Source organism: Anser cygnoides, chromosome 21 (assembly GCF_040182565.1).
Source record: "Anser cygnoides isolate HZ-2024a breed goose chromosome 21, Taihu_goose_T2T_genome, whole genome shotgun sequence".
In the NCBI taxonomy this organism is placed as follows: Eukaryota; Metazoa; Chordata; class Aves; order Anseriformes; family Anatidae; genus Anser; species Anser cygnoides.
This window is the reverse complement of record NC_089893.1, coordinates 9,539,768-9,563,336: the sequence shown is the minus strand read 5'-3', so window position 1 is coordinate 9,563,336 and position 23,569 is coordinate 9,539,768. Positions and strand designations below refer to the sequence as shown.

General features: G+C 63.9%; 3 protein-coding genes across 4 annotated transcripts; 1 reads left to right on the top strand and 2 right to left on the bottom strand.

Moving 5' to 3' along the window:
• The first annotated feature begins 1,146 nt into the window (after positions 1–1,146).
• ROBO3 (roundabout guidance receptor 3) lies at positions 1,147–10,456 on the top strand. The gene is made up of 26 exons (XM_048063596.2): positions 1,147–1,460; positions 3,410–3,736; positions 4,368–4,525; positions 4,597–4,717; positions 4,793–4,931; positions 5,275–5,402; positions 5,488–5,612; positions 5,695–5,866; positions 5,971–6,179; positions 6,328–6,409; positions 6,494–6,659; positions 6,746–6,912; positions 7,001–7,122; positions 7,213–7,429; positions 7,497–7,609; positions 7,888–8,059; positions 8,180–8,365; positions 8,443–8,584; positions 8,652–8,740; positions 8,823–9,011; positions 9,095–9,257; positions 9,324–9,485; positions 9,778–9,884; positions 9,962–10,039; positions 10,109–10,216; positions 10,296–10,456. Exons 1-26 carry the CDS (start codon positions 1,313–1,315, stop codon positions 10,454–10,456), a joined length of 3,951 nt encoding a protein of 1,316 aa, XP_047919553.1. The 5' UTR covers positions 1,147–1,312.
• A 35-nt stretch (positions 10,457–10,491) lies between these two features.
• Positions 10,492–17,072, bottom strand: ROBO4 (roundabout guidance receptor 4). The gene is given in 15 exon segments (XM_013188659.3): positions 10,492–10,949; positions 10,951–12,499; positions 12,620–12,653; positions 12,834–12,905; positions 12,987–13,109; positions 13,660–13,790; positions 13,879–14,029; positions 14,110–14,281; positions 14,878–14,999; positions 15,073–15,292; positions 15,391–15,506; positions 16,129–16,256; positions 16,331–16,469; positions 16,544–16,822; positions 16,917–17,072. Coding segments are annotated over 15 exon segments (3,483 nt in total). The 5' UTR covers positions 17,038–17,072; the 3' UTR covers positions 10,492–10,823.
• A 408-nt stretch (positions 17,073–17,480) lies between these two features.
• Positions 17,481–23,213, bottom strand: HEPACAM (hepatic and glial cell adhesion molecule). 2 transcript variants are annotated; one of them, XM_066981304.1, is made up of 7 exons: positions 22,779–23,213; positions 20,799–21,140; positions 20,278–20,559; positions 20,095–20,188; positions 19,467–19,537; positions 19,294–19,364; positions 17,481–19,211 (listed from the first exon to the last, which is right to left on the bottom strand). In XM_066981304.1, the coding sequence occupies exons 1-7, from the start codon at positions 22,840–22,842 to the stop codon at positions 18,993–18,995; spliced, it is 1,143 nt and encodes a 380-aa protein (XP_066837405.1). In that variant the 5' UTR covers positions 22,843–23,213; the 3' UTR covers positions 17,481–18,992. The 2 variants fall into 2 exon arrangements, with proteins under 2 accessions (XP_066837405.1, XP_066837404.1); XM_066981303.1 differs by lacking the exon at positions 22,779–23,213 and adding an exon at positions 21,843–22,751.
• Between the last annotated feature and the right edge of the window lie 356 nt (positions 23,214–23,569).

The window sequence follows — 23,569 nt, the reverse complement described above, 5'->3', positions numbered from 1 at the left end:
AGATGTGTGCATGGCCTGTGCCCCTCCAGTTGTGCACGCCTGCACATCTCTGCACCCCTCTAGATGTACACCTGTGGCCCCCAGCACAGCTCCATGTGTGTGCCCGCTCTCCAGAGCCCTCCAGACGTATGGCCAGATGTGAACTCACCCAGATCCTATTCGCACGTCCAGTTGAAAGCACGCTAAACATTGCCATGGCTCCAGGTGCACACAGATTCAAAGTATGCAGCTCTCCAATTGTGTGTGCACTTCAGCACAAAGGTGCCTGCATCTATGTGCACAGCTGTGGCACCAGGGACCCGTCCAGCTGTGGGCACGCACAACGCCCAAGCCTCCCAGCTGTGCACACCAGCTGCACCCCACTTCTGCATCATAAAAGCCTGCTGTCTCCCAGCTGTGCACAAACAATGACCCAAAAAAAGCCTCCAGATGTGAACCTGTGTTGGAGCACATTCGTACCACAGGTGAGCTGAGCCGCACAGGCCCCCTCTCATCTGCAGGTGTGCATCCAGATGTGTGTGCCCGGTGGCTGCTTCTTCCAGCTTTGTGGCAAGGGGGGGTCATAGGCACCTCCAGATGTGCACACAGCTGTCACCCCGCTGTCTCTCCATCACCCGTTCCCCTTCCCAGCCACCTCTTCCCATCCGCCCCGCACACCCCGAGCCCCCTCGCTGCCCCCACCCCGTCGCCAGCCGCAGCTTTGTGCTTTTCCAGCCTGGTCATTAGTGCCACCCTAACGAGCCCCTTCTCACGCCGGGGGGATGCAGCTGGGGGGCCACGCTCAGGCTCCAATTAGCGCCGGGAGCAGCCAGCTCCGAAAAGGTGCATTGCTTCACACGGTAGCCCGTCGCATTAATAAAGCCGCTAATTGCCAATTATGAATTCGGGAGGCGTTTTGCAAAGGCAGAGCAGGGGGTGATGGCAGAGCTGGGACCCGACATATTGTGGGATCGTCCTGGGCTCCCCAGCAGCCTCTTCCTCCCCTTCATCCTCCTCCTCCTTCCACCCCCCTCGGCTGTGGGGAGTAGCTCAGGACCCTCTGCCCCCCCCCCGAGTCCCCCCCTTTTCTCTCCGCCCCCCACCTCTGAGCCCCCCCCCCCCCCGCTTCTCGCTGGCCTCGCCCCCGCTCCCCGCCGGGACCGGGGGGCGGTGCCGTGCCGCGCCGAGCCGTGCTGAGTCCGGCCGTGCCGCGCCGAGCTGAGCCGAGTCCTGCCGTGCCGTTCTGGGTCTGGCAGTGCCGAGCCGAGCCGAGCCGTGCCGTGCCGGATCCGGCCAGGCCGTGCCGGGTCCGGCCGTGCCGAGCCGTGCCAGCATGCTGCGGTACCTGCTGAAGACGCTGCTGCAGATGAACCTGTTCGCGGACTCGCTGGCGGCCGAGATGTCCAACTCCTCCGAGCTGCTGCTCGGCCTCAACGGCAGCATCACCGCGCTCGACCTCCGCAACCTCACCGCCGGCAACGGTACGCGCCCGGCCCCGCCGTCCCGGCCCCGCCGTCCCGGCCCCGCGGCCCCGCAGCCCCGACCCGGGACCCGAACGGGGACCGGCCCCGCGCCCCCACACGCAGATCCGTCCCGCGTCCCCAGGGCAGCCCCATTTTCCAAAACCTGCTCCTTGTCCTGCGACTGGGGGCGGCTTCGCATCCCCCGAACAAGATCCGCGTTTCCCAAACCGACCCTGCGACCCCGAGCCGGGGGCACCGCATGTTCCCAAATCGTCTCTGTGCCCCAAACCGAGGCCGCTCTCGTGTCCCCAAAGCCACCGCGCTCCCCGAGCCGGGAGGGTCTCCGGGGCAGAGGCGGTACCAGAGGGACGGGGGCGTCCGGCTGCGTTAGGGCACTTCTGGAGCTCTTCCCCTCTCTTTGAGCCCCAAATTTTTGCTCCGTTTGGGTCAGGGCGGGCCGATCAGGGAGGGGGAGCCTTGCTGCAGGAGCCCCCCCTGCGGGACCCCCTTGTCCCATCGCAGCCGGCTGGGCTCGGGAAGGGGCCCGGCTCGGACCCCCCGGCTCGTCCCAATTAGCCCCGCGCCCAGCAGCGCCCCCCGGGGTGCCTGGAACCCCGCAGCATCCCGTCCCCACGGCAGCACGTCCCTCTCGCCCGGGGCTCCCCTGTGTCCCGCAGGGGTGACCCCCCCGGCTCCCGGTGCCACTTGCCAGCACGCACCCCCCCCGCCCCATCTGCGTGTGACAGCAGTGACCCTCCGTGCCCGAAGCTCCACCTGCAGCGCCGGCGCTGGGGCACGCCGAAATGGCACTGGGGGACCCGTCGGGACACACCGTTGGTGGCCCTGGGGACACAGCGGGCCGTGCCGCTCGGTCACAGCCTGGAGGAAGCCGGGGCTGGGGCGTCATTAAAGTCTCGCTCTTTAATTAACTCCCGAAGGGCTCACCGAGGGGCTGGGATTTCTTGGCCCGCCCCAGTTTGGGGGGTCTCTGCGTGGCAAACGCTGCTCTGAACTCTGGCTTGGCACAAATACAATGCAGGCACCAGCATTAATGAGCGTTAATTAATTCTCCTGCCTTAACGGTAGGGATTTCCCTGGATCCATTGAGAAACAGCCACACAGACTTGATGGGGAGGGGAGGCATTTTATTTTATTTTTTTTAATTAAAACCAAACATTTTCTGCACCTTGATGTCACCAACTCCTGGCGTGCCGCATCCCAGGGGAAGCAGGCAACAAAAGTACCAAACGGGGACAAACTGTGCTGCACTGAGCCGTTCCGTACAGCACCGGGCCAGGCCCCTTAATTACTGAGCCCCCCGGCTGCAGCCACCGCCCTGCCCTGCCGGCCCACCATTCCTGGGACAGTGCCTGCACACTGTGGGCCCTGACTACCCTTCTCCTCTCCTCCACTGCCCAGGCTTCCTGGTCCAGCACCCTCCCCAGGCCAGGACACGTGTCCCCCTCCCTGTCCTTGTCCCCATCCCTGTCCTTGTTCCCACCTCCATTCCCATGCCCATCCCCACCCATGTCCCTGTCCTCATCCCTGTCCTAGGCTGCATCCCCCTCCCCATCCTTGCTCCCATTCCCATCCTTGTCCCCATCCTCATCCCTGTTCTTGTCCTTGTCCCCATTCTAGTCCCCATTCCCATGCCCAACCCTGTCCTTGTCCCCGTCCCCATTCCAATCCCTGTCCTGACTCTCCCTCTCTCCCCCTCTCCCTCCTCCTTCTCCCATTTCCATCCTGTCCCTATCCCTATCCGTGTCCCCATCCCCACATCTCCTGCCCTGCACCCTCCTGGCCTTGCTCCCAGCCCACACAGGGGGACCAGGGAGGGGGACGCACAGGAGCGACATGGGGGGGAAGGATGCATGGGAGCCCTCCCCACTGCCAGCTGAGCCCTGGCCACACTTCATCTCACCTCCTGGGGGCTGAGCATCCTCAGGGTATGCAACACACTTCCTCAGGGTCCCACCCACAGCTGGAGGACTCGGCACCCCGCATCGTGGAGCACCCCTCGGACCTGCTGGTGTCCAAGGGTGAGCCGGCCACGCTGAGCTGCAAGGCGGAGGGACGCCCCCCGCCCGCCGTCGAGTGGTACAAGGACGGTGAGCGGGTGGAGACGGACCGTGAAGACCCCCGCTCCCACCGCACGCTGCTGCCCGGCGGCTCCCTCTTCTTCCTCCGCATCATCCATGGTCGCCGTGGCAAACCTGACGAGGGCGTCTATGTCTGTGTGGCCAGGAACTACCTGGGTGAAGCCACCAGCAGGAACGCCTCGCTGGAGGTGGCTGGTGAGCACCCTCCATACTGCCACCCCCCTTTTCCCAGCTGCTGGCTTGGGGCAGAGCTGCTGCCCCGGTCAGCGCTGGAAAACGTCACAGGGAATGGCTCATTTGGAGGGGCATCGGGGGATATCAGGGGTCTTCCAGTCCACCTCTGTTTCCCTGTTGTCACCTCCGATCTGCGCTGCTGCCACCCTATGGGGAAGAGGGGGTGAAACCCCCCCCCTCCCCCAGCCCTGGTGCTGCTAAATGAAAACAAGTGAAAATATTATCCCTGGTGGCATCCCCTGTCTTCCCTTGCTTTGTTGGGTGGCTCGGTGGCACCCTGGGGTCCTGTGGGGCTGAGTGTCAGCCCTGGGAATAACCCAGGGTTTGGGGGTGATGGGGGACACGAGAGGGGTGGGGGTGGATGCACAATGGGGGGCAGTCTGCACTGGGCTTGGATTAAGCACCAGAATCGCTCCTCGGTCATGCAAACATTAATTGCAGCATCACCGGGTTTTATTGCTGTCCCCTGGGAAATCATTTCCATGCTGGGAAAGGGTGTTTTTTGCCCACAAAAGGGGTTCCCGCTGCAGAAGGAGCATACAGATGGGGAAACTGAGGCAGGGCTGACACTGTGGCATCCCTCCCCTCCCAGTGCTGCGGGATGATTTCCGGCAGCCCCCCGGGGATGTGGTGGTGGCAGTGGGTGAGCCGGCCGTCCTTGAGTGCGTTCCACCCCGTGGCCACCCCGAGCCCACTGTCTCATGGAAGAAGAACGGTGCCCAGCTCAATGACAAGGACGAGCGCATCACGGTGAGGGACAGGGTGGTCCCCAAAAACCAGGGTTGGTGTTTGGGCCCTGGCTGAGCTTGGCTTCCTGGCAGATCCGTGGTGGGAAGCTGATGATGGCCACCACACGCAAGAGTGACGCTGGCATCTACGTCTGCGTGGCCACCAACATGGTGGGGAAGCGGGACAGCGAGCCGGCTGAGCTGGTGGTCTTCGGTGCGTGGGGGCGAGGATGTGCTTTTGGGGGGGCTGGGGGTGGCAGGGCTGTGACAGACAGCAGCTGCCCCACAGAACGCCCCGCGTTCAGCAAGCGGCCACTAAACCAAGCGGTCCTGGTGGACGAGACGGCCGAGTTCCCCTGTGAGGCGCTGGGGGACCCCCGGCCCACAGCCCGCTGGCGCAAGGAGGATGGTGAGCTGCCACCGGGAAGGTAAGTGGTGGGCGAGGGGCTGGCACAGAGGTTGCCACGGCCGGTGCTGGGGTGGGCATCTGTAATGGGGCTGGGTGTGCTGGTACCTCATCCCATGTCCTCACTGCATCCCACATCCCCACCGCATCCTTGTATCCTGTATCTCCACCACACCTACATCCTCATCACATGGTGCCTCCCCTTCACATTCCACGTCCCCAACACAATGGTTCCATACTGCAACCACATCCCTGCTTGCATCCTGCATCTCCCTCCATGTCCCCATCACACCCCACGTCCCCATGGCACCCTCGTGGCACCCCGCTGCCCCGCCGGTGCCGTGGGCTCGGGGGTTCCTCCCCAGGTGGGAGCTGCTGGCTGACAACACCCTGAGGATCAGCCAGGTGCGCGTGGAAGATGAGGGCACCTACACCTGTGTGGCCGAGAATAGCGTGGGCAAGTCGGAGGCCTCAGGCACCCTCATCGTGCGCGGTAAGGGGGGACCCCTAAGGAGCACCCCAGCGTACTTGCAAGTATGCAACCCCCCCCTTTTCTTTCTGTCTCCCCCCTGCACCAGTGCCCCCCCAGCTTGTCACCTGGCCCCATGACCAGAGCGTCCCCCCTGGCCGCAGCGTGACCTTCCAGTGTGAGACCACGGGCAATCCACCGCCGGCCGTGTTTTGGCAGAAGGAAGGCAGCCAGGTCTGTCCCCAGCACTGTCCCCAGCCCTCCGACACCCCTGCCCCCACCATACAGCAGAGCCTTGCCTCCCTTCCTCTCCCAGACGCTGCTGTTCCCGGGCCAGCCCCCCCAGACGGCCAGCCGCTTTTCGGTAGCCCCCGGTGGCGCCATGACCATCGCCGCCGTCCAGCCGACCGACGCAGGCTATTACCTGTGCCAGGCCATCAGTGTGGCCGGCAGCGTCCTGGCCAAGGCACTGCTGGAGGTGGAGGCGGGTAGGTGGGCGCCAAGTCAGGCAGAAAATGTGCATTTTCAGCTCACGTGCTGAACCGTGGCAGGGAAGGGGGGGATTCATTTGGATATTTCCCCCACCCTGCAGCGCCCGCCGAGCATGGGCCACCTGTCATCCACTGGGGCCCCGCCAACCGCACGGTGCTGCCAGTGGGGGCCACGGTGTGGCTGCCCTGCTGGGTGGCCGGTGACCCCCAGCCCCACGTGGGGTGGCTGAAGGACGGCCGGGCCATGCCGGGCCCCGAGACCCGCGCCAGCCTGCTGGAGAATGGCACCCTGCAGATCACCAGCCTGCGGGTGAGCTGTCCCGCTGGGGGGAGCCCTGAAGGGCTGGGGGGGGGCTGAGATGGGGGCTTGGCTGCAAGGGGTGCTGGGTGCCCAAGGTGCCGGGTGCCCAGGGTGATGGCTGCGCAGGGCAATGGGGCAGGAGCTCTTCCCTTTGCAGGTGACAGACTCGGGGCAGTACGAGTGTGTGGCCACCAGCTCAATTGGTGAGACGCGCTGGAGTGGGACCCTGCAGGTGCAAGGTGAGTCGTGGGGGTGCTGTGGGACCAGGGAAGCCACGGGACTGGGGAAGCAGCTGCCATGAGTCTCGGCGCCTCTCCCCACAGGTGATGGATCTGGACTTTCCCCACTACCCCCGGCACCTGCCACCATCCCTCGGCCACCCTCCACCCCCCTGGTCACCAACGTCACCAAAAGCAGTGTCACCCTGAGCTGGAAAGGGAACGAGCAAAGCGGCGGCACTACTGTCACCTACGTTGTGGAAGCTTTCAGGTATCCCACAGCTGCCCTCTCCAGGTTCAATGGGGACCTGGTGGCCCGGTGCCACCCTGCCATGGGTCACCCCTGTCCCCTGGCAGCGAGGCAGCAGGTGGCCCGTGGCAGACAGTGGCAGCCAACGTGGAGGGCGAGACACACACAGTGAGCGGCCTCGTCCCTGACACCGTCTACCTCTTTCTGGTGCGGGCAGTCAGCGCCCATGGGCTCAGCGACCCCAGCGGAGTGTCGGAGCCCATCCGCACCCAAGGTGAGACCCAGAAGAGGTGCAAAGGGACCCAGAACCCTTTGGTGCATCCCTGTGGCCGTGCACCCGACACCGTCTTGCTTTTTGGCAGATGCCAGCCCCACGCAGCCAGGCCTGAACCCTCAGCAGGTGCCAACGGAGCTGGCGCAAGTGGCCGTGCACCTGCAGGAGCCAGTGGTGCTGCCGCCAGGTGCCGTCCGCCTCTCCTGGACCGTGAGTGCAGGGACACAGCGGGAGGGGAGGGGGACATGATGCTGCACCTCCCACGGCCCCCCCACCCCGCCCCATCCCTTGTGTCCTCAGGTGGAGCCCCCGTCACCCTTTGTGCAGGGCTACCAGGTGCTGTACCGGCGGCGTGGTGGGCGCTGGGAGGCACGGGACGTGCGGGCACCGGGCGAGCGGGGTGCCCTGCTCACTGGGCTGCGCCGCGGCCAGGACTACGAGGTGAAGGTGCGGCCCTACTTCCACCATCTCCACGGTCCCGACAGTGCTGTGCGTGCCCTGCGCACCCCCGAGGCGGGTGAGTGTGGGGACAGGATGCGGGGATGTGGGGCAGCATGGCCATGACACCCCGTGTCGCCCTGCAGCCCCCAGTGCCCCACCACGGGCCGTCAGTGTGGTGGGGAACGGCACCAGCGTCCGCATCTCGTGGCAGCCGCCACCGCTGGCTGAGCAGAATGGTGTCATTCGTGATTACCGGGTAAGTGGGGCCAGCAGGGGCCCACATCCCCATCACGTCCCGCATTCTCATCGCATTCTCATTGCATCCCACATCCCCATTGCATCCTACATCTCCAGCCCATCCCACGTCCCCACTGAATCCTGTATCCCCATCACATCCCACATCTCCATCTCGTTCCACATCCTTATCACGCACGTTATTCCCATCGCCTCCCAAGCCCCCATTGCATCCCACGTCCCCATCACACCCCACGTTCCCCTCCGGCCCCCTGCCATGAAGATGCATCCCCCCACCAGATCTGGTGCCTGGGCAACGAGAGCCGATTCCACATCAACCAGAGCGTGGAGGGGACGGTGCTGGCAACGGTGCTGCAGGGGCTGGTGCCTGGTGTCCCCTATCGCGCTGAGGTGGCAGCAGCCACCGGAGCGGGTGTGGGTGCTCGCAGTGCACCTGTCCCCATCCGTATTGGTGAGTGCCCCCGCTGCTGTGCAGCACCCATGGGTGGAGGCTACAGGGGTCCTCCCTGGGGTGGGTGCCATGGATGGCTCCTTGGAACCCGCCGGTGTCCCCATCCCCCTCTGCTTGCAGCACCTCCTGTGGAGCAGGAAGCGGGGCCAGTAGGCCGGGGCGGTGTGGCTGAGCACTTGGCGGAGATGGCGAGACGGCCGGCCTTCATCGCTGGCATTGGCGGTGCCTGCTGGCTCGTCCTCGCCGGCTTTGGCGCCTGGCTCTACGGCCGCCGCCGGAGGAGGAAGGAACTGAGCCACTTCACGGGTAAGGGTACAGGCACGGCCCTGGGCGCCCCAGATCCACTTGCCCCCAGCGCCCACACAGGGTTCCTCTCCTTGCAGCCTCCTTTGCCTACACGCCCACGGGTGCACCCATGGGTGCTGCAGGGACCTGCCGCGGCCCCAGTGCACCCTCGGCCCAGCATCCATCTCTCTCTGCGCTCGCCTTTCTGCACACCCCGGCTCCGGCGCGAGGCAGCCCCAGGTAACAGCACGGCCCCCTGGGACCTGCAGCCCACCCGGGGATGCGCCCTCAGCCTGTGTCCTCACAGGGCTGCTGCTGGCGGTCACCCATGGCTGGTGGACACGTGGTGTGGCGGTGGCACCAGCAGCCTGGACACCGCTGAGAGATACTACAACGGTGAGGGGTCAGCTTGGGGTTGGGGGCTGGCAAGGGGCTGGGGATGGCAGCCAGCTCTGACAGGGCTGGCCGTGCTCTGCAGAGGCCGGCATCTCCCGCTACATCGCCCAGACGGAGCCATTCGGGGCAGGGGCTGCCGAGGGACCCATCTACAGCAGCATCGAGGCGGGCGGCGAGGAGCTGCGCACCTTCCACCGCCCCTGCTCGCAGCACGGCCTCGAGCCGCCGGCCACCCTGTACGCCCACCTGGCCCCCGGCCGCCCCGAGCACGGTAGGGCCATGGCAGTGCCGGGGGGATGCGGGGACGTTGTGGGGCATCCCTGTCTCTGCAGCCCCGCGTCCCTAACCCCAAAGGGAAAAACCTGGGGAAAGCAGTGCAAACGCCCGTGCTGAGCTGGACAGAGCTGCTGCCCCCACCACCCTCGGCCAGCGAGCTCAGCCAATATGCTGAGGAGGAGGAGGGGAAGGAGGAGGAAGGGGAGGAGGAGGAGGTGGAGGAAGGAGAAGAGGAGGGCAGGTAAGTGCATGTGGCCAGGGGGGCTGTGGCACGCTGGCCCCAGTGCCCACCCTGTGCTCCCTGCAGCTTGGGGCTGGAGGACCGGTGTCCCCTCGGGGAGGGCGTCCTTCAGCCCGCCATCTCCTCACCCACCACCCCTGCCGGCTGCTGGTCCCCTGCCGTGCTGGCACCCACACCCCGCGAGGACATCTGCAGCCCCCACCGCTTCGACAGCCCCCGCCTGCCCCGGTAGGAGATGCCGCTTGCTCAGGCTGCCAGGCCCGCCTCAGCCCATGTCCTGCCGTGACACAGCACAGTGGGGACATGGCACCGCGGCCCGGGCGTAACACTGAGGTCCCGCCAGGGCAGCGCCACCCGGCTGTGCTGCCACTGCGCAAGCTGGCTGGGGCTTTGCAACCCAGCTGTGCCGCCAGGACACCAGCACGGCACGGGGGGGCCCACTATGCTCCCCCCACTTCCCCACCCCTTTCAGGCAGCGGCGGTGACCCCCAGCCCCACGTCACCCCCCCCTCTTTCCCAGGAGGCCCCCCCGTGGCACAGGACCGCCACCAAGCCCCCCGCTGAGCCCCCGCAGCCCAGACACAAGCGAGGGCCGCGTGCCCCGAGCCCACCGCCCCCATGGCACAGGTGAGCCCCGGGGTGCCAGTGCAGGGGCTGGGGATGTCTCACCATCGGGGGGGGGTCTGATGCTCCCTCACTCCCAGGGAAAACCCGCTCAGAGACCCTGAAAAGTCGCCCGAAGCCCAAAGGAAGCCGCTACCGCCGGGAGCAGCATCTGGGAGGTGAGTGGGTGCCCGGGGGGCGGCGGGGGCCGCCCGTGGCGCTCAGCCCCCGCTCCCTCCCTGCAACAGACCTGCCGCCGCCCCCGCTGCCACCCCCAGGTGAGACCCCCAGCCCCTTGCCCAGCCAGGAGCCGAGCGGTGCCGAGCGCAAGGCTGCCCATCGCCCACCCCGCCAGGGTAAGCCCTCCCGGGGAGCCGATCGCGACGACAAGCGTCAGGGTGGGGGCCGCCACCAGCTGTGTCCCTTCCCCTGCAGGTGACATCGTCCCCTACAGCAAGCCCTCCTTCCTGGCCCGCGGCTGCTCCACCACTGGCAGCGCCTCGTCCCGTGGCTCCACCAGCTCCCGTGGCCACGGCTCGGGGCGCAGCCGCCACCCGGACCCGCTGTCACCCTGCCCGCCGCATGAGGAGCGATGAGGCTGCGTGGGGACAGTGACACAGGGACGGGGACGTCGGGGTAGAAATGGGATGCTCGTTAATTTTTGTCTGAGATGCATAAATAGGTGTGCACAGAGCCAGCGGGGTGGGCAGCAGCTTGAGGGAGGGACAAGGATACTCTGGGTGGGGAAAAGGATGCTAAGGATGCCTGAGGATGCTCGGAAGGGACAAGGATGCTTGGGAGGGATGAGGAGGTTTGGGACAGCCCAGGACAGTCACAGGGGATGAGGGTACCCCAGAAGGATGAGGACCCTGAGGCCAAGGCTTGTTGGGAGGGACGAAGGGAGGAAGAGCAGGAGGGGCACCTGCTGCCCCGGTGCTGCCCATCCTTTGCATGTAGCTTTTTCTAGCAGAGATCCCCTTTTGGGGGAATCAATGAATAAAGCTGGATTTTAGCCAAGCCAGGCGGGCTCTGGCCTTCCCACCTTCTATACCCTGGGGACCGCTGCGTTCCTGTCCCTCCTGTCCCCGGCAAGGAGCCCGCCCTGCTTGCTGGCCACCCTGGCCCAGGGGCTGCCCGTCCCTGTCCCCAGGGCCACCTCCCCACAGAGAGGGAACGATGCCTGGTGACTCAGGGGGGCAAGGGCTCCATCGGCATCCTCAAGGCTGAAGCAGAGGCTGTCAACAGCCACAGCCAGAGCCCGGGCAAAGCTGGCATCGAGCAGGAAGGAGCCGTCGGAGGAGCTCGCCAGGCTGCAGCGGGTGCTGGGGACGTTTCCCTCCGAGACGGAGCCCCAGCCGTTCAGCAGAGACCCCCCCGGGGAGCCTCCCTGGTCCCACGTGTCTGTCCTCTCTTCCTCCTCGTCATCCTCCTCTTCTTCCTCCTCCCCCTCGCCCAGCTCTGAGGCAGGAGGTCCGCAGATGTACCCGTAGGTGTGCGGAGGGGAGAGGGGCCGGGGCACAGGGACACACCGGGGACGTGTTGGGGACACCGCTTGCATCAGGGGATGCTCCATCCCTGGGGTGTCCATGGGGTGGGCGGCCTCCCGTGCCTGCTCCAGGTCCTCGGCCACCTGCTGTGGCGTGAGGACCCCATCGCTGAGCGCCAGTGAAAGGCGGGCAGGGTCTGGGGACACGTCTTCAGGGTGCCTGGTGGCCAGGAGCATGTTCTTGGGGCGTCCAGTGACTGTGGCCACATCCCTGGGGTGCCTGGTGACCACAGATGTATCCTCAGGGTGCCTGGTGTCTGGGAACACATCCCTGGGATGTCTGGTGACCAGGAACATGTCCCTCGGTCGCTTGGTGTCTGGTGATGTGTCCCTGGGGTGCCCAGCAACTGGGGACTTGTTCTCATGATATGTGGTGAGCAGGGAGTGCCCAGTGGCTGGGGACATGTCCCTGGGGCGCTTGGTGACTGGGGACATTTCCTTAGAGTGCCTAATGACTGGGGACATGTCCTCGGGGCACCTGCTGACAGGGGACATATCCCTGGGGCACCCCCTGGCTGGTGACATATCTTTGCCGTGCCTGGTGGCCAGAAACATGTCCCTGCAGCTCCCTGCGACTGGGGACATGTCTGTGGGGCTCCTGGTGACTGGGGACATGTCCCAGGGGTTCCTGGTGACCAGAGATGTATCCTTGGGGTGCCTCATGACCAGGGACACATCCCTGGGGCTCCTCGTGACTGGCGACATGTCCCTGGGCCTCCTGGGGACTGGGGACGTGTCCCTGGGGCTCCTAGTGTCTGAGGACATGTCCCTGGGTCTCCTGGGGCCTGGGGACGTGTCCCTGGGGCTCCTAGTGTCTGGGGACATGTCCCTGGGTCTCCTGGGGCCTGGGGACATGTCCCTAGGGCTCCTAGTGTCTGGGGACATGTCCCTGGGTCTCCTGGGGCCTGGGGACGTGTCCCTGGGGCTCCCAGTGTCTGGGGACATGTCCCTGGGTTGTCTGCTGACCAGCAAGATGTCCCTCGGTCTCCTGGTGACCGGAGACATGTTCCTGGGACTCCTGGTGACTGGGGACGAGTCTCTTGGGTTTCCAGTAACTGGGGACATGTCCCTTGAGCACCCAGTGGCCGGGAACCTGCAGGCACAAGGGACATGCTGGCTTTTGCCGCTGGTCCATCTTGCAGCATGTGGCTGGGGTGCAGGAAGGGGCCACCCCATATCACCCAGGGCATCCGCAGGAGATGTGTAGACTCACCGAGTCCCTGCAGGGTGCCAGGCGCGGGGCTGCCCTAGGGGTGCCACCAGTGTCTCAGTGCCGATGGATGCCAGCAAGGCACTGCCCCGCCGTGCTTTCGGGGAGATGACGGCTGGCAGCCACCATAGGTCCCCTCCTGCCAGCGTGGCGTCACTGTCCTGTCCCTTCTGCTGAAGCCACCCAGCCTCCAGGCCAAAACGTGTCCCCCACTCACCACCACTCGCGGGGATGGGGATGGTCCCGAGTCCAGCTGCCTGCACCGGGGTGCTGTGCACTCGGTCCAGCTCTGCGTGGGGACACAGCCACCGTGAACAACCTCCAGGTGTCCCTGCGGCGCACTCCCCCCATCCCGACGCTCTGTCCCCACCTCTCTTGTGGATGTGCTCCCAGGCTGCTGGGCTCAGGGTGCTGAGTTTGGGGTGTCCCCTGCGAAGGTCGCTGCAGTTGGGGGATGTTGCTGGACTGAGGCTCGGAGGCTCCGAGGACAGGGCTGTCAGGGCAAGAGCTGTCAGGGCTGGGCACCCACAGGTGCTGAGCCCCTTGCCCCCTGCACCCCAGGCTCTGTCTGTCCCCGGGTTCCTGCTGCCTGCGGAGAGGGTCTGGTGGCACTGAGGGGGACCAAGGAGGGGGGGTCCTGTGGCATCAGGGGGTCCCATGCATGAAGTGGGGATCTCGGGCACCCTTTGAAGGTCCCTTAACACCCTGTGGGGGTCCCAGGTACTGTTTGAGGGGTCCCATGGCATCACTGGGGGTTCCCGTTGGGCATGGTAGGGTCCCAGGTACCAGATGGGGGATCCATAGCACCTTAGGGGGGGTGGTGCCAGGTGCTGGGTGGGCATCCCCTGGCACTGGGTGAGGAGTCCCAGGTACTCTATGGGGGTCCTCTAGCACCCGGGGCGGGGGGGGGGGGGTTCTAGGCATTGGGCGGGGGTCCCATAGCACAGGATGAAGGGTCCCAGGTACTGGGGGGTGGTCCTACAGCAGCGGGGGGGGGGGGTGTTCCCATAGCCATGGGTGAGGTCTCCCGACACGGAGCTCACAGGAGGGCTGGGGGTCCCTGCTGTCGCTGCCCAGGAGCCGGCTGCTGAGGCTGCTGCTGCCACTGAGGTTCTGGGGGACGCAGCTGGGTTTCCAGGGGCTGCTGAGCCATGGTGCGTTGCTGTCCCCCTGTCTGCAGGGCAACAGCATCTGCCATCAGCGTCCTTGTCCCTGCTGTGCCAGGGGACCCTGTTGCCACCCCTCCTCCCCAGGCCACTCACCTGTGGCGTGCCAAGGCATCCTGCCTGGCGCGGCGCTGGCAGAGGAGGAGGAGGAGGGCGAGCAGGGCCAGCCACAGCAGTGAGCCGGCAGCTGCGATGACAGCAGGTTGCCGCAGAGCCCGCACCACCCCAGTGCTCCTTGCCGTCACCTCTGCAAGGGCATGGCTGATGTCACCTCTGTGCCACTGCTGCGTCCCCCCACCATGCCCCGTCATGGTCCCCGTCCCCTACCCAGGACACTGCAGGTGGCATTGCTAGGGACCCCCAGCCCCGCGCCGTTGAATGCGGCCACCTGGATGCAGTATCTGGCCCCGGAGACAGGCAGGGGGGTCTCCAAGCGGTGGGTGCCTCCGTCCACTGTCCTGTTGGTGGGGTGCGACCAGCCCTCGCCCAGGGACCAGACCTGGTTTGGGGGGCCAATAGGTGGTGATCCTGCACTGCCACACTGGCATGTGCATGGGTGCCCCGTTGAATAGACTCCCATAGGATGGACTTTTATTGATGGGTCCCTCTCGGATATACCCCTTGGTTGATCCCATAGAGAGATCCCCTTGGTGAAAGCCCTTGAGGAACCCTTTTAGATTAGGTCCCCTTGGATGACCTCCCTTAATAGACTTCTCGGATGGTTCTCCCTGGATGCAACCCCCCCCCCCCCCCCCTTGGATGGGTCCTGTTGGATAAACCTCCTTGGATAGTCTCCCTACCTTGGATGGATCCCTCTTGGGCACAACCCCCACCATGAATGAATTCCCCCTTGGATGACCCCCCTTGGATGGAACTCCCTCCACGAATGGATTCCCCCTTGGATGGACGCCCCCTCCAGAACAGACCCCACCTTGAATGGATCCCATTGGATGGACACCCTGCCATGAATGGATTCTGCCTTGGATGGATTCCCCTTTCACAACCCCCCTACCCCCTCAATGAAACCCTCTTAGATGGGCCCCTCAAATGGATCCTCCTTGGCCAGCAACCCCCAGTGCCCCCTGTCCCCCAAACCTGGTAGCCCCGAATGATGCCATTGTGAGCATCAGGGGGAGGTGGTTCCCAGCTCACGACAACGGTGCCATTCCCTGGCTCAGCCTGGCCCACGGTGACATGCTGGGGCGCCGCGCTCGGCACTGCCGGGACAGCAATGCTGAGACCCCCGGGACCTCCATTGCCCCCCACATCCCACCCACCACCCCAGTGTACCTTCCTCAGGGATCCAGAGGTGCCAGCTGTTGCTGTCCAAGCCCCAGGCCCCCCTGGCATAGGGCCGGACCTTGAACTCGTACTGGTAGCCCCGTCGGAGCACAGGGATGACAGCGCTGAGCTCCCTGCCCACGTCCTGCTGGGACCAGGCGGTGCCGACAGGGAGCAGGCAGCGGTACAGCACCACGTAGCCCTCCGGCGCTGGCCCTGGCGTCATCATCTGGAGGGGATGAAAAGGGCTGTAGGGACACAGCCAGGACGTGGGGAGAGGGCCCCATCCCAGCCCACTCTCTTGGGGTGTCCCAGCAGTACACGTACCCGCCAGCGGAGCCAGGCGGCAGCGGTAGTGGGCAGTACAGTGCCGTTGTCCAGCTGCAGCCGCACGGCCAGCAGGTCCTGCGGCGTGGCCTCCCGCCGGCCTGCTGGCAGCTGGTCTGCAGGGAAGGGCGAGTGTAGCGGTGGCACCTCCACCCCAGATAGCCGTGCCTGGTGACCCTGATATCTCTTTGGATGGACCCACTTGAATGGCCCCCTTGGATGGACAGCTCTTGGATGGCCTCCTTGGATGGACCCCATAATAGACTGCTATTGTTGCATCCTTCTTAGATGAACCCTTTGGATGGATCCCTCTTGGCTGGATCCCACTTTAATGTGAGTCCCCCTCAGATGGATCCCTTGGAGGAACTTGCTTGGTTGGATCCTGCTTATACGGACTCAATAGACTCTCTTGGATGGATTCGCCTTTGACAAACCCCCTTGGATGGACACTCCTTAGTCTGACCCTTACTTGAATGATTCCCCTTAGATGGACCTCATCTGGATGGAACCCCTTGGATGTATCCTCTTGTATGGAACCCTTCCGATGGACCTCCTCAGCCAGAGCCCTCCTTTTGGAAGGACCCCCTAGGATGCACTCTCCCTGAATGGACCCCTTGGATGGCCCTTCTTTGATGGACCCCCTTGGATGGACTCCCCTTGGATGACCCACTTGGATGGGCCCCACTAAGATGGTCCCCACAGACGCCCCCCTAGATGACCCTGTGCACTGGCACTGACCCTCCACTTGGACACGGGCGGTGGCGGCGGCGCTGCCCAACTGGCTCTGAGCTGTGCAGGTGTAGGTGCCGGCATCGGCGGCCGTCATGGCGTAGAGGCGCAGCGTGTGCTCCTGGTCCACCTCGTGCCTGCAGGCACCGGTACCCTGTCACCCTTGTCACACACCCTGGGGAGGTGACACCGCCACCCTGCCACCACCTACCTCCCCCAGGGCAGGTCTCCGCTCTCCTTGTGCCACTGCACCCGTGGCGTGGGATCACCCTGCGCACTGCAGCCCAGCTCCACTGTGCCACCAGCCACCACCACGGCGTCACTTGGCCGCCGCACGATGACCGGCTTCTCTGCAGGGAGGGGACATCGGGGAGGTGACATGGCACATTCCCATGTCCCAGGCCCCTCAACCACCACCACTTACCTAGGACAGTGACGTGGGCACCCCGGCTGTGCCGCTCACCTGCCGCGTTGGCCGCCACGCAGACATAGACCCCCGCGTCGGTCCTGCGCACTTGGGCCACCCGCAGCTTCCCGCGGGTGACCTGATGACGTCCCCCAGCTGGGCACAGGGTGACGCCGTCCTTCCTCCAGGTGACGCGGGGCTCGGGGTGCCCAGCGGGAGGCACGCAGTCCAGCTCCAGCACCTGGCCCGCTGTGGCCACCAGGTCGCCAGGCTGCAGGCGGAAATTGTCCCGCAGCACTGCGGGAAAGGGGACGCCACCCTGGGTGGGGACACATTCAAGGTGTCCCATCCCCCCGCCCATCACTGTCCCCCGTCCCCAGGTTGTCCTTACCAGCTGGGCGCTCCACCATGGTGTGGGGCTCTGCGTCCCCCTCGGGGGGGTGGCAGCCCCCCAGGCACAGCACAGTGGCCCAGAGCCCCAGCCCCAGTGCCGTGGCCCAGCCGCCCGCCATGGCCTCCCCGTTTCCTCTCAAGATCCGGTCCCTCCCGGCTAGGGTACAATGGCCGGATGCAGGGGACGGGAAGTGCTGGAGGGACGCAAGCAGTTCAGCTGCGGGAGCAGCCACTGGGTTGAAGGGAAGAGTAGGTTAAGAAGAAATGAGCTGTCGGCTTGGGGCTGGGAGGCCTGAAGGGCAGGATGCCATCGGTAGGGACCAGAGTGAACAGCCTCAAGGGGGCACTGCAATCTGAAATCTGGCAGAAATTTCAGGGTTTCCCAAACTGCCCTTGGTGCTGCTTCTCCCCATCGTGAGATCTCCCTGCCAGCCGTCCCCCAGACCTCATTCTTTTTGCAGCCAGGACATGCTCAATAGGTGCACCGAGCCCACCCGTCCTCAGCTGCCACCTACCTCCGCCATGTAGCCCCGACCCCCCAGCACACCAGGCACCCTCAGGCTGAGTAACACATTTAGTTTATTGGTTAGTAGCATCCATGGGTGCTCACACACCCCGAGCACCCCGGGGGGCCCCAGCACCCACCCCGGTGACCCAGCCCTCCAGCTTTGTCCTAAACCTATTCCTGGGGAGGCCTGGGGCAATGCGAACGGGTGTGCCAAAAACTGGGTGATTTTCACAGAAAATCCATAGGCAGCAGCAGGCGGGTCTGGCTGGTGGCTGGGAGAGCAGTGTTCACTTGTGGGGCCTGGGCCCGTGTTTTGGGGACAGCACAGCCAGAGAGCTGGGGGGCTTTCCACCTGTGTGCGTGGGTGTGAGTGCACGTGAGAGCCTGCACGCTAGCTCGCGTGCACAGGGCTGTGTGTGGGGGGTGCACAGTGCTCTTGCACATGCAAGGTGCATGCGTGCTCTCTTTGCACACCCTGTGCATGCTCCCTGCACACTCGTGCGTACTTCGTTCATGCTCTTCTCACAGGTTCCACGCACGCTCCATCTTCACGCTCCATGTATGCTCTTGCTGAACACTCATGGTCTCTGCACGCTTCAGGCACATGCGAATGCTGACACACTCTTTCTGCAAATGCCATGCACGCTTACCTGCATGCCCCATGCACATACCATGCATGCTTTCTCCACATGCTCCATGAGCACTATCTCCACACAATCCATGCTTTGTGTATGCTCTCTTGACATGCTTTATGCATGGCCTCTTGCATGCTAAATGCGTGATCCCTGCACACTGTACGCATGCTCTGTCTGCACACTCTTGTGCATGCCCTCTTACATCCTTTGTACATGCTCTTTCTGCTTGCTCCAAGCTGCTCTTTCCACATGCTCCTTGCATGCCCTCTTGCATGCTCTGCCTGCATGCTTTCTCCACACATTTCATGTATGCTGTCTCTGCATGCTCTGTGCATGATGTTCCTACACACTCTGCACACACACTCTACATGCACTGCACATGTCCTTTTGCATGCTCCATGCGTGCTCTTTGCACACTGCATACGTGTTCTCTGCACGCTCCATGCACATCTTCTCTGCACACTCTGTGCACACTCTGCATGCTCTGTGCGCACTCTCTGTGCACACTGCACGAACGATCTCTGTGCTCACTCTTTGCCTGCTCTTTCTGCACAAACTGTGCACACTGTTTCTGAGTGCTCCGTGTTTGCCCGCTTGCACCGTCCGTGCATGCTCTCTTTGCACACTGTGTGCGTGCTCTCCACGCATGCTCTGCGCGCACACACTCTGCAGACTGTGCGTGGGCTCCCTCTGTGCATGCTCAGTGCACGCTCCCTCTGCACACCCAATGCACGTGCGTGTGTGTTCCCCGTGCGCCCCACACCCCGCCCCGCAGCCAGGCCCTTCCAGCAACACCCCAGCACCCCTCGCGGGGCGGCAGGGTGCAGCTCCAGCTGAGATCAATACCAAATTAGTGACTTCCCGCCGTGCCCCACATCACCCCTCAACGCCGGGGGGGGCCGTCCACGTGTTCCCCACCACCGCCGCCAGCTCAGGCACTGATCTCCAAGGTGCTGCCTTCCTCCTGCTCCCGGATGGCGGGGACGCCGGTGGCCCGCAGAAGGCGTGGGGCGGTGCGGGAGCGCGCGGGTGAGCCAGGGGGTGAGCGGGGAGGGCGGGCGGGGGCAGGCGAGCGGTGGTAGCGGCGAGCCCCTCGCCCCGGCGAGCGCCCGGCGGGCGGCGGTGAATCCTCCTGGGGTGCTGGGGTGTCCTGCGGGGAGGGCGTGGGTGTTGACACAGGGGCGATGCTCCAGCGTTTGTCCCGGCATCACCTGGCCCTGCTGCCCACTCACCTGCTCCTTGAGGATGTACAGGGCCAGCGGGGTCTTGCGGTCGTGGTCGGTGCCGCGCGGGATGGTGTCGGCTGCAGGAAAGGTGGGGAAGGGAAGGGATGGGAAGGGAAGGGAGGGGAAGGTGGTGGGTGCCCAGGGCACGGTGCTGCCCGTGCTGCCGGCACCACACTCACCCTCGTGCTTGGGGTGCTCCTCGTCCTGCTCGGTGTAGTCGGGGGGAGGTGGCTCCGCTTGCTGCTTTGGTCTGGGGAGGGAACAGAGGCGGTGATGGTGGTGGGGATGGAATGGGATGGGATGGGATGGGATGGGATGGGAGGGGAGGGGAGGGGAGGGGAGGGGAGGGGAGGGGAGGGGAGGGGAGGGGAGGGGAGGGGAGGGGAGGGGAGGGGAGGGGAGGGGAGGGGAGGGGAGGGGAGGGGAGGGGAGGGGGGGGGGGAGGGGAGGGGAGGGGAGGGGAGGGGACGGGGCGGGACATTATGGGGATGGGGATGGAGATTGGAGATGGAGATGGAGATGGAGATGGAGATGGAGACAGGATGAGATAGGGTGGGGTGGGATGGGGTGGGATGCGATGAGATGGTGCAGGACAGGGCAAGTCAGGATGAGATGAGATGGGATAAAGGGGGATGAGATGGGACAGGAGAGGATGAGATGGACAGGATGGGACAAGATTGAACGGGACAGTATCAAATTGGATGGGATAAAACAGGGCAAGAAGTAAGGGGGAAGGGAAGGGCAGGACAGGCTGGGATGGGACAGGACAAGAAACCCCGTTGGCTCCCACGTTCCCCTCAGCCATACTTCTTAGATGGTTTCCAGCAGGCACAAACAGTCACCAGGGTTACAAGGAGGAAGATGCCGCCCGTGGAGAGGATGATGTAGAGGGAGCTCCGGCCTAGGAGAGAGCAGCAAGGGGGGAACCCCCCCCAAAATCTTAACCAGGAGTACCTGCAAGCAATGGCCAGCCCTGGGGACACATCTTACGGTAGACAGTGAGCTTCACGGGGATGCTGCGGCCGTGGCTGATGGGGTTCTCCACCAGGCAGCTGTAGACATCGTCATCGGCCATGAGGACGCGGGTGATGGTGAGGATCTTCTGGTCGGGGGAGAGGAGAAGGCGGGAGTCGTTGCTCAGCGGCCGCCCATCCTTCAGCCAGGTGTAAGTGGGCTTGGTGCCGTTCTCATGTGAGCAGTTGAGGGTAAAGAACTCGCTGAGCTCCAGCACCGTCGAGGAGGCCACCAGCACTTGCGGCTTTGAGATGGGGACTGTGGATGAGGGGAGCCAAGGTGACACCAACACCCCAAAGGACACGGATGGACCCATGGCACGGAAGGGGAGGACATCAGTGCCCTAGTGGGGACCCGACCTCGCTGCAAGCAAGCCAGAGCCACCTCTCTGTATTGCTGAACTCCCCAGACCACCCCCCTGATGGACAGATTCCTCACAAAACACTGTGGGGAGAGATGTCCCAAGGGGAAAACCAAGCTCGGCTGGGCACCCTTACTGTCCACGGTGAGGTTGATGGTCTTCTCGCCGGTGAAGGTGTCATCGGTGATGGAGACCTCCACCTCGTAGGCACCCTCATCAGCCAGCTGCAGCGGGCTGATGAGCAGCGAGCCATTCTCCAGCACGCGGATGCGGTCACGGTAGTCAGGCCGCAGGTTGCCGATGATCTCGGTGCCGATGGACTGGACGACGGTGACGGGCTTGTCCCGCTTCAGCTGCCACTTCACCACCGGCTTGTCGGGGCTGGCGCTGGCGTAGCGCACCGACAGCAGCGCCGCCTTGCCTGCCGTGCCGCGCACCAGCGCCGACGGGCTGGTGATGTTCACCCCCGCCAGCAGACCTGGGGACGTGGGGGAGACAGCAGGCGCCGTGTCCCGGCCCTCCGAAAAAGGGGAAAACCCCCTCCCGGAGCCGCGACGAGCGTCCCTGAAAATCCCTCTCCTGCAGCACCCCCACTATTTGCACAGAGGTTTGCAAAAATGCATGCATCGCCCCAAAAAAGTGCTTTGGGAGGGGGTTGATACAACCCTTGGAAAGTGCACTGGAGGAGTTGATGGAACACTTTGCAAAGTGTATCGGGGACATTCATGTAACCCTTGCAAAGATACACACACAGGGTTCCCACCCCGAGACCTAGAGGATGCTCTTGTCCGGCCGCGCCCCCCCATGCCAGTGCACAAACACAACACTGGCGACCGAGCCACCATGTCCCAGTTCCGAGGGGACCTCCCGGTACCCTTCACCCCACAGGGAAATTCAAGCTGTCTGTGCTCAAAGCAAACAGCAAGGCTTAAAAATCTAACTTTTGAGGGAAAACAAAAACCAAGAACATAAAAATAAAATGGGTTTAATCTCCAAAACACCCCTGTCCCCACTAGTTTGAGAGCCTCATCCATGAGCCCCCATCCAGACGCTGTCACCTGAAGTTGACCAAACCCCAGACTGAAAGGGAGGGGAGGTGAAATCAGCTGGGGGGGGGGGGGGCGAGGAGGGAGGAGAGCAGAGCAAGAAAGGGTTTAAACAAGCCTGAAAGTCACGGGACCTATTGGTATGCAGCATCCGTCCATCCATCCTCCCCAGCAGCCGCAGAGCTCAGCCCCGAAAAGGCACCGTGGGGTGAAATTTGGGATAAAACCCAGGCACATGGTCAGGATGCGACCCCTGCCCCATCCCCACACCCTCGTGTGTCTGGGAGCCCATTCCTGCCCTGCTTTAACCCCGTTGCTTTATATTTTCAAGGTCCTGGGGGGAGGGATGGGAGGGATTTAGGAAGCATCACACAAACATCCCCAAAACACCAATCCTTCCCCCAAAAGGCAGTGGTTTCTTCAAGGCCCCCCCCCTTCATGCAATAAATTTTGGGGTGCAAAACCAATCCAATTTGCTCTGCACCCTCAACCCGACCCCCCGTTGCTGCCTTTGTGTGCAAACTTTTGAGAAATTGTGGAGAAGAATTGCAGCTGCCTTCCTGTGCTGGCCCCAAGAGGCGGTGGGTTTGCTCCTTCAGGGGGTGCTGAGTCCCAGAAATCAGTGTGCTGGCGGAGGGGGGCACTTGGGGCGTTAATGCATTCGGGTGAGATGCAGCGGGATGGGGGAACAGGAGAGAAGCGGGGTGAGAAAGGGGCTTTTGAGGGAAGATGAAGACTGAGCAAGAAAAGGGTTTGGGGAAGCCAAAATCTGTTGTCTGAGCCCGGGGTTCACCCCCCACTCCTCCCCAGCAGGACCGGCTTTCCTCCCACAGAGCTTTTTTCCTCGCTTCTGGGCCCTTTTTTTCCTCCTTTCCACCCCTCTGCCACCGGAGGGGCTGCTCGGCGGCAGCGTGTATCCCCGCCTTGTACCCAAGCCTTCCCCCAACCCCCCAATTTAACGAGAGCCACCGGCCTCCTCCACTCCTGCCCCATTTGGGTTAAAACAAACAAACAAACAAAAAAATACAGAAAAAGGGGGGAAAAAGAGAGGAGGCTGGCTGCCCCCCTACCTGCGTGCAGCGCCAGGAGCCAGGCAGCGGGCAGCAGGCACGGGGCGGCCGCTGCTCCCCACATTTCGGGCAGGCTGCAGGGGCCCCGCTCTGCGACACTTCCCCGCTCTGGGCACGTCCCTCTGTGCTGCTGGCCTGCAGCCCGGCCAATTTTTTTTTTTCCTTTTTCTTCTTTTTTTTTTTTTTATTTGTCCCTTGCTCTCTCAATAGAGCCCTGTGTGTTTCGCCTCCCCAGCGGCCTGAGCTGACATTTGTTTGGGGAGAAATCACCCAGATTCGCGATTTTTCCCCCTGCCTGGCTGCACGGGGACGCTCAGCATCCCATGGGATCTGGGGACCAGGGCGTTGCGTCCTGCTTTCTGCTTGTCGTTACTTTTTAAGGGGACGTTTGGGGGGTTATTTCACAAAGCTCCCCCTCCCCCCCCAATCCCCACAAGCCAAGCGTTCCTTTTGCTTTTTCCAGGCTGATGCTTTAAAACGAAGCCGTGGCTGCCCGCGGGCCCCGCTCCAGCTCCGGTGCCAATTAGCAGCGGTTCCCGGCGGCTGAATGGGGCAGCGGGAGCGGGGCAGGGTGCCCGGAGCCGCTTCCCACAGAGCTCTGCCAAGCTCCTCGCACGGGCGATGCTCGGCTCCCCCCAGAGCAGCTTCCCCAGCCCTGGGATGCAGTGGAGGATGCTCGGACCTTCTTAGGGAGGTGCTCGGGGGAGATTTTGGGGGGGGACGCTCTTGGGAGATGCTGGGGAGGGCGTTATGGGGAGATGCTGGGGGGGGCGTTATGGGGAGATGCTATA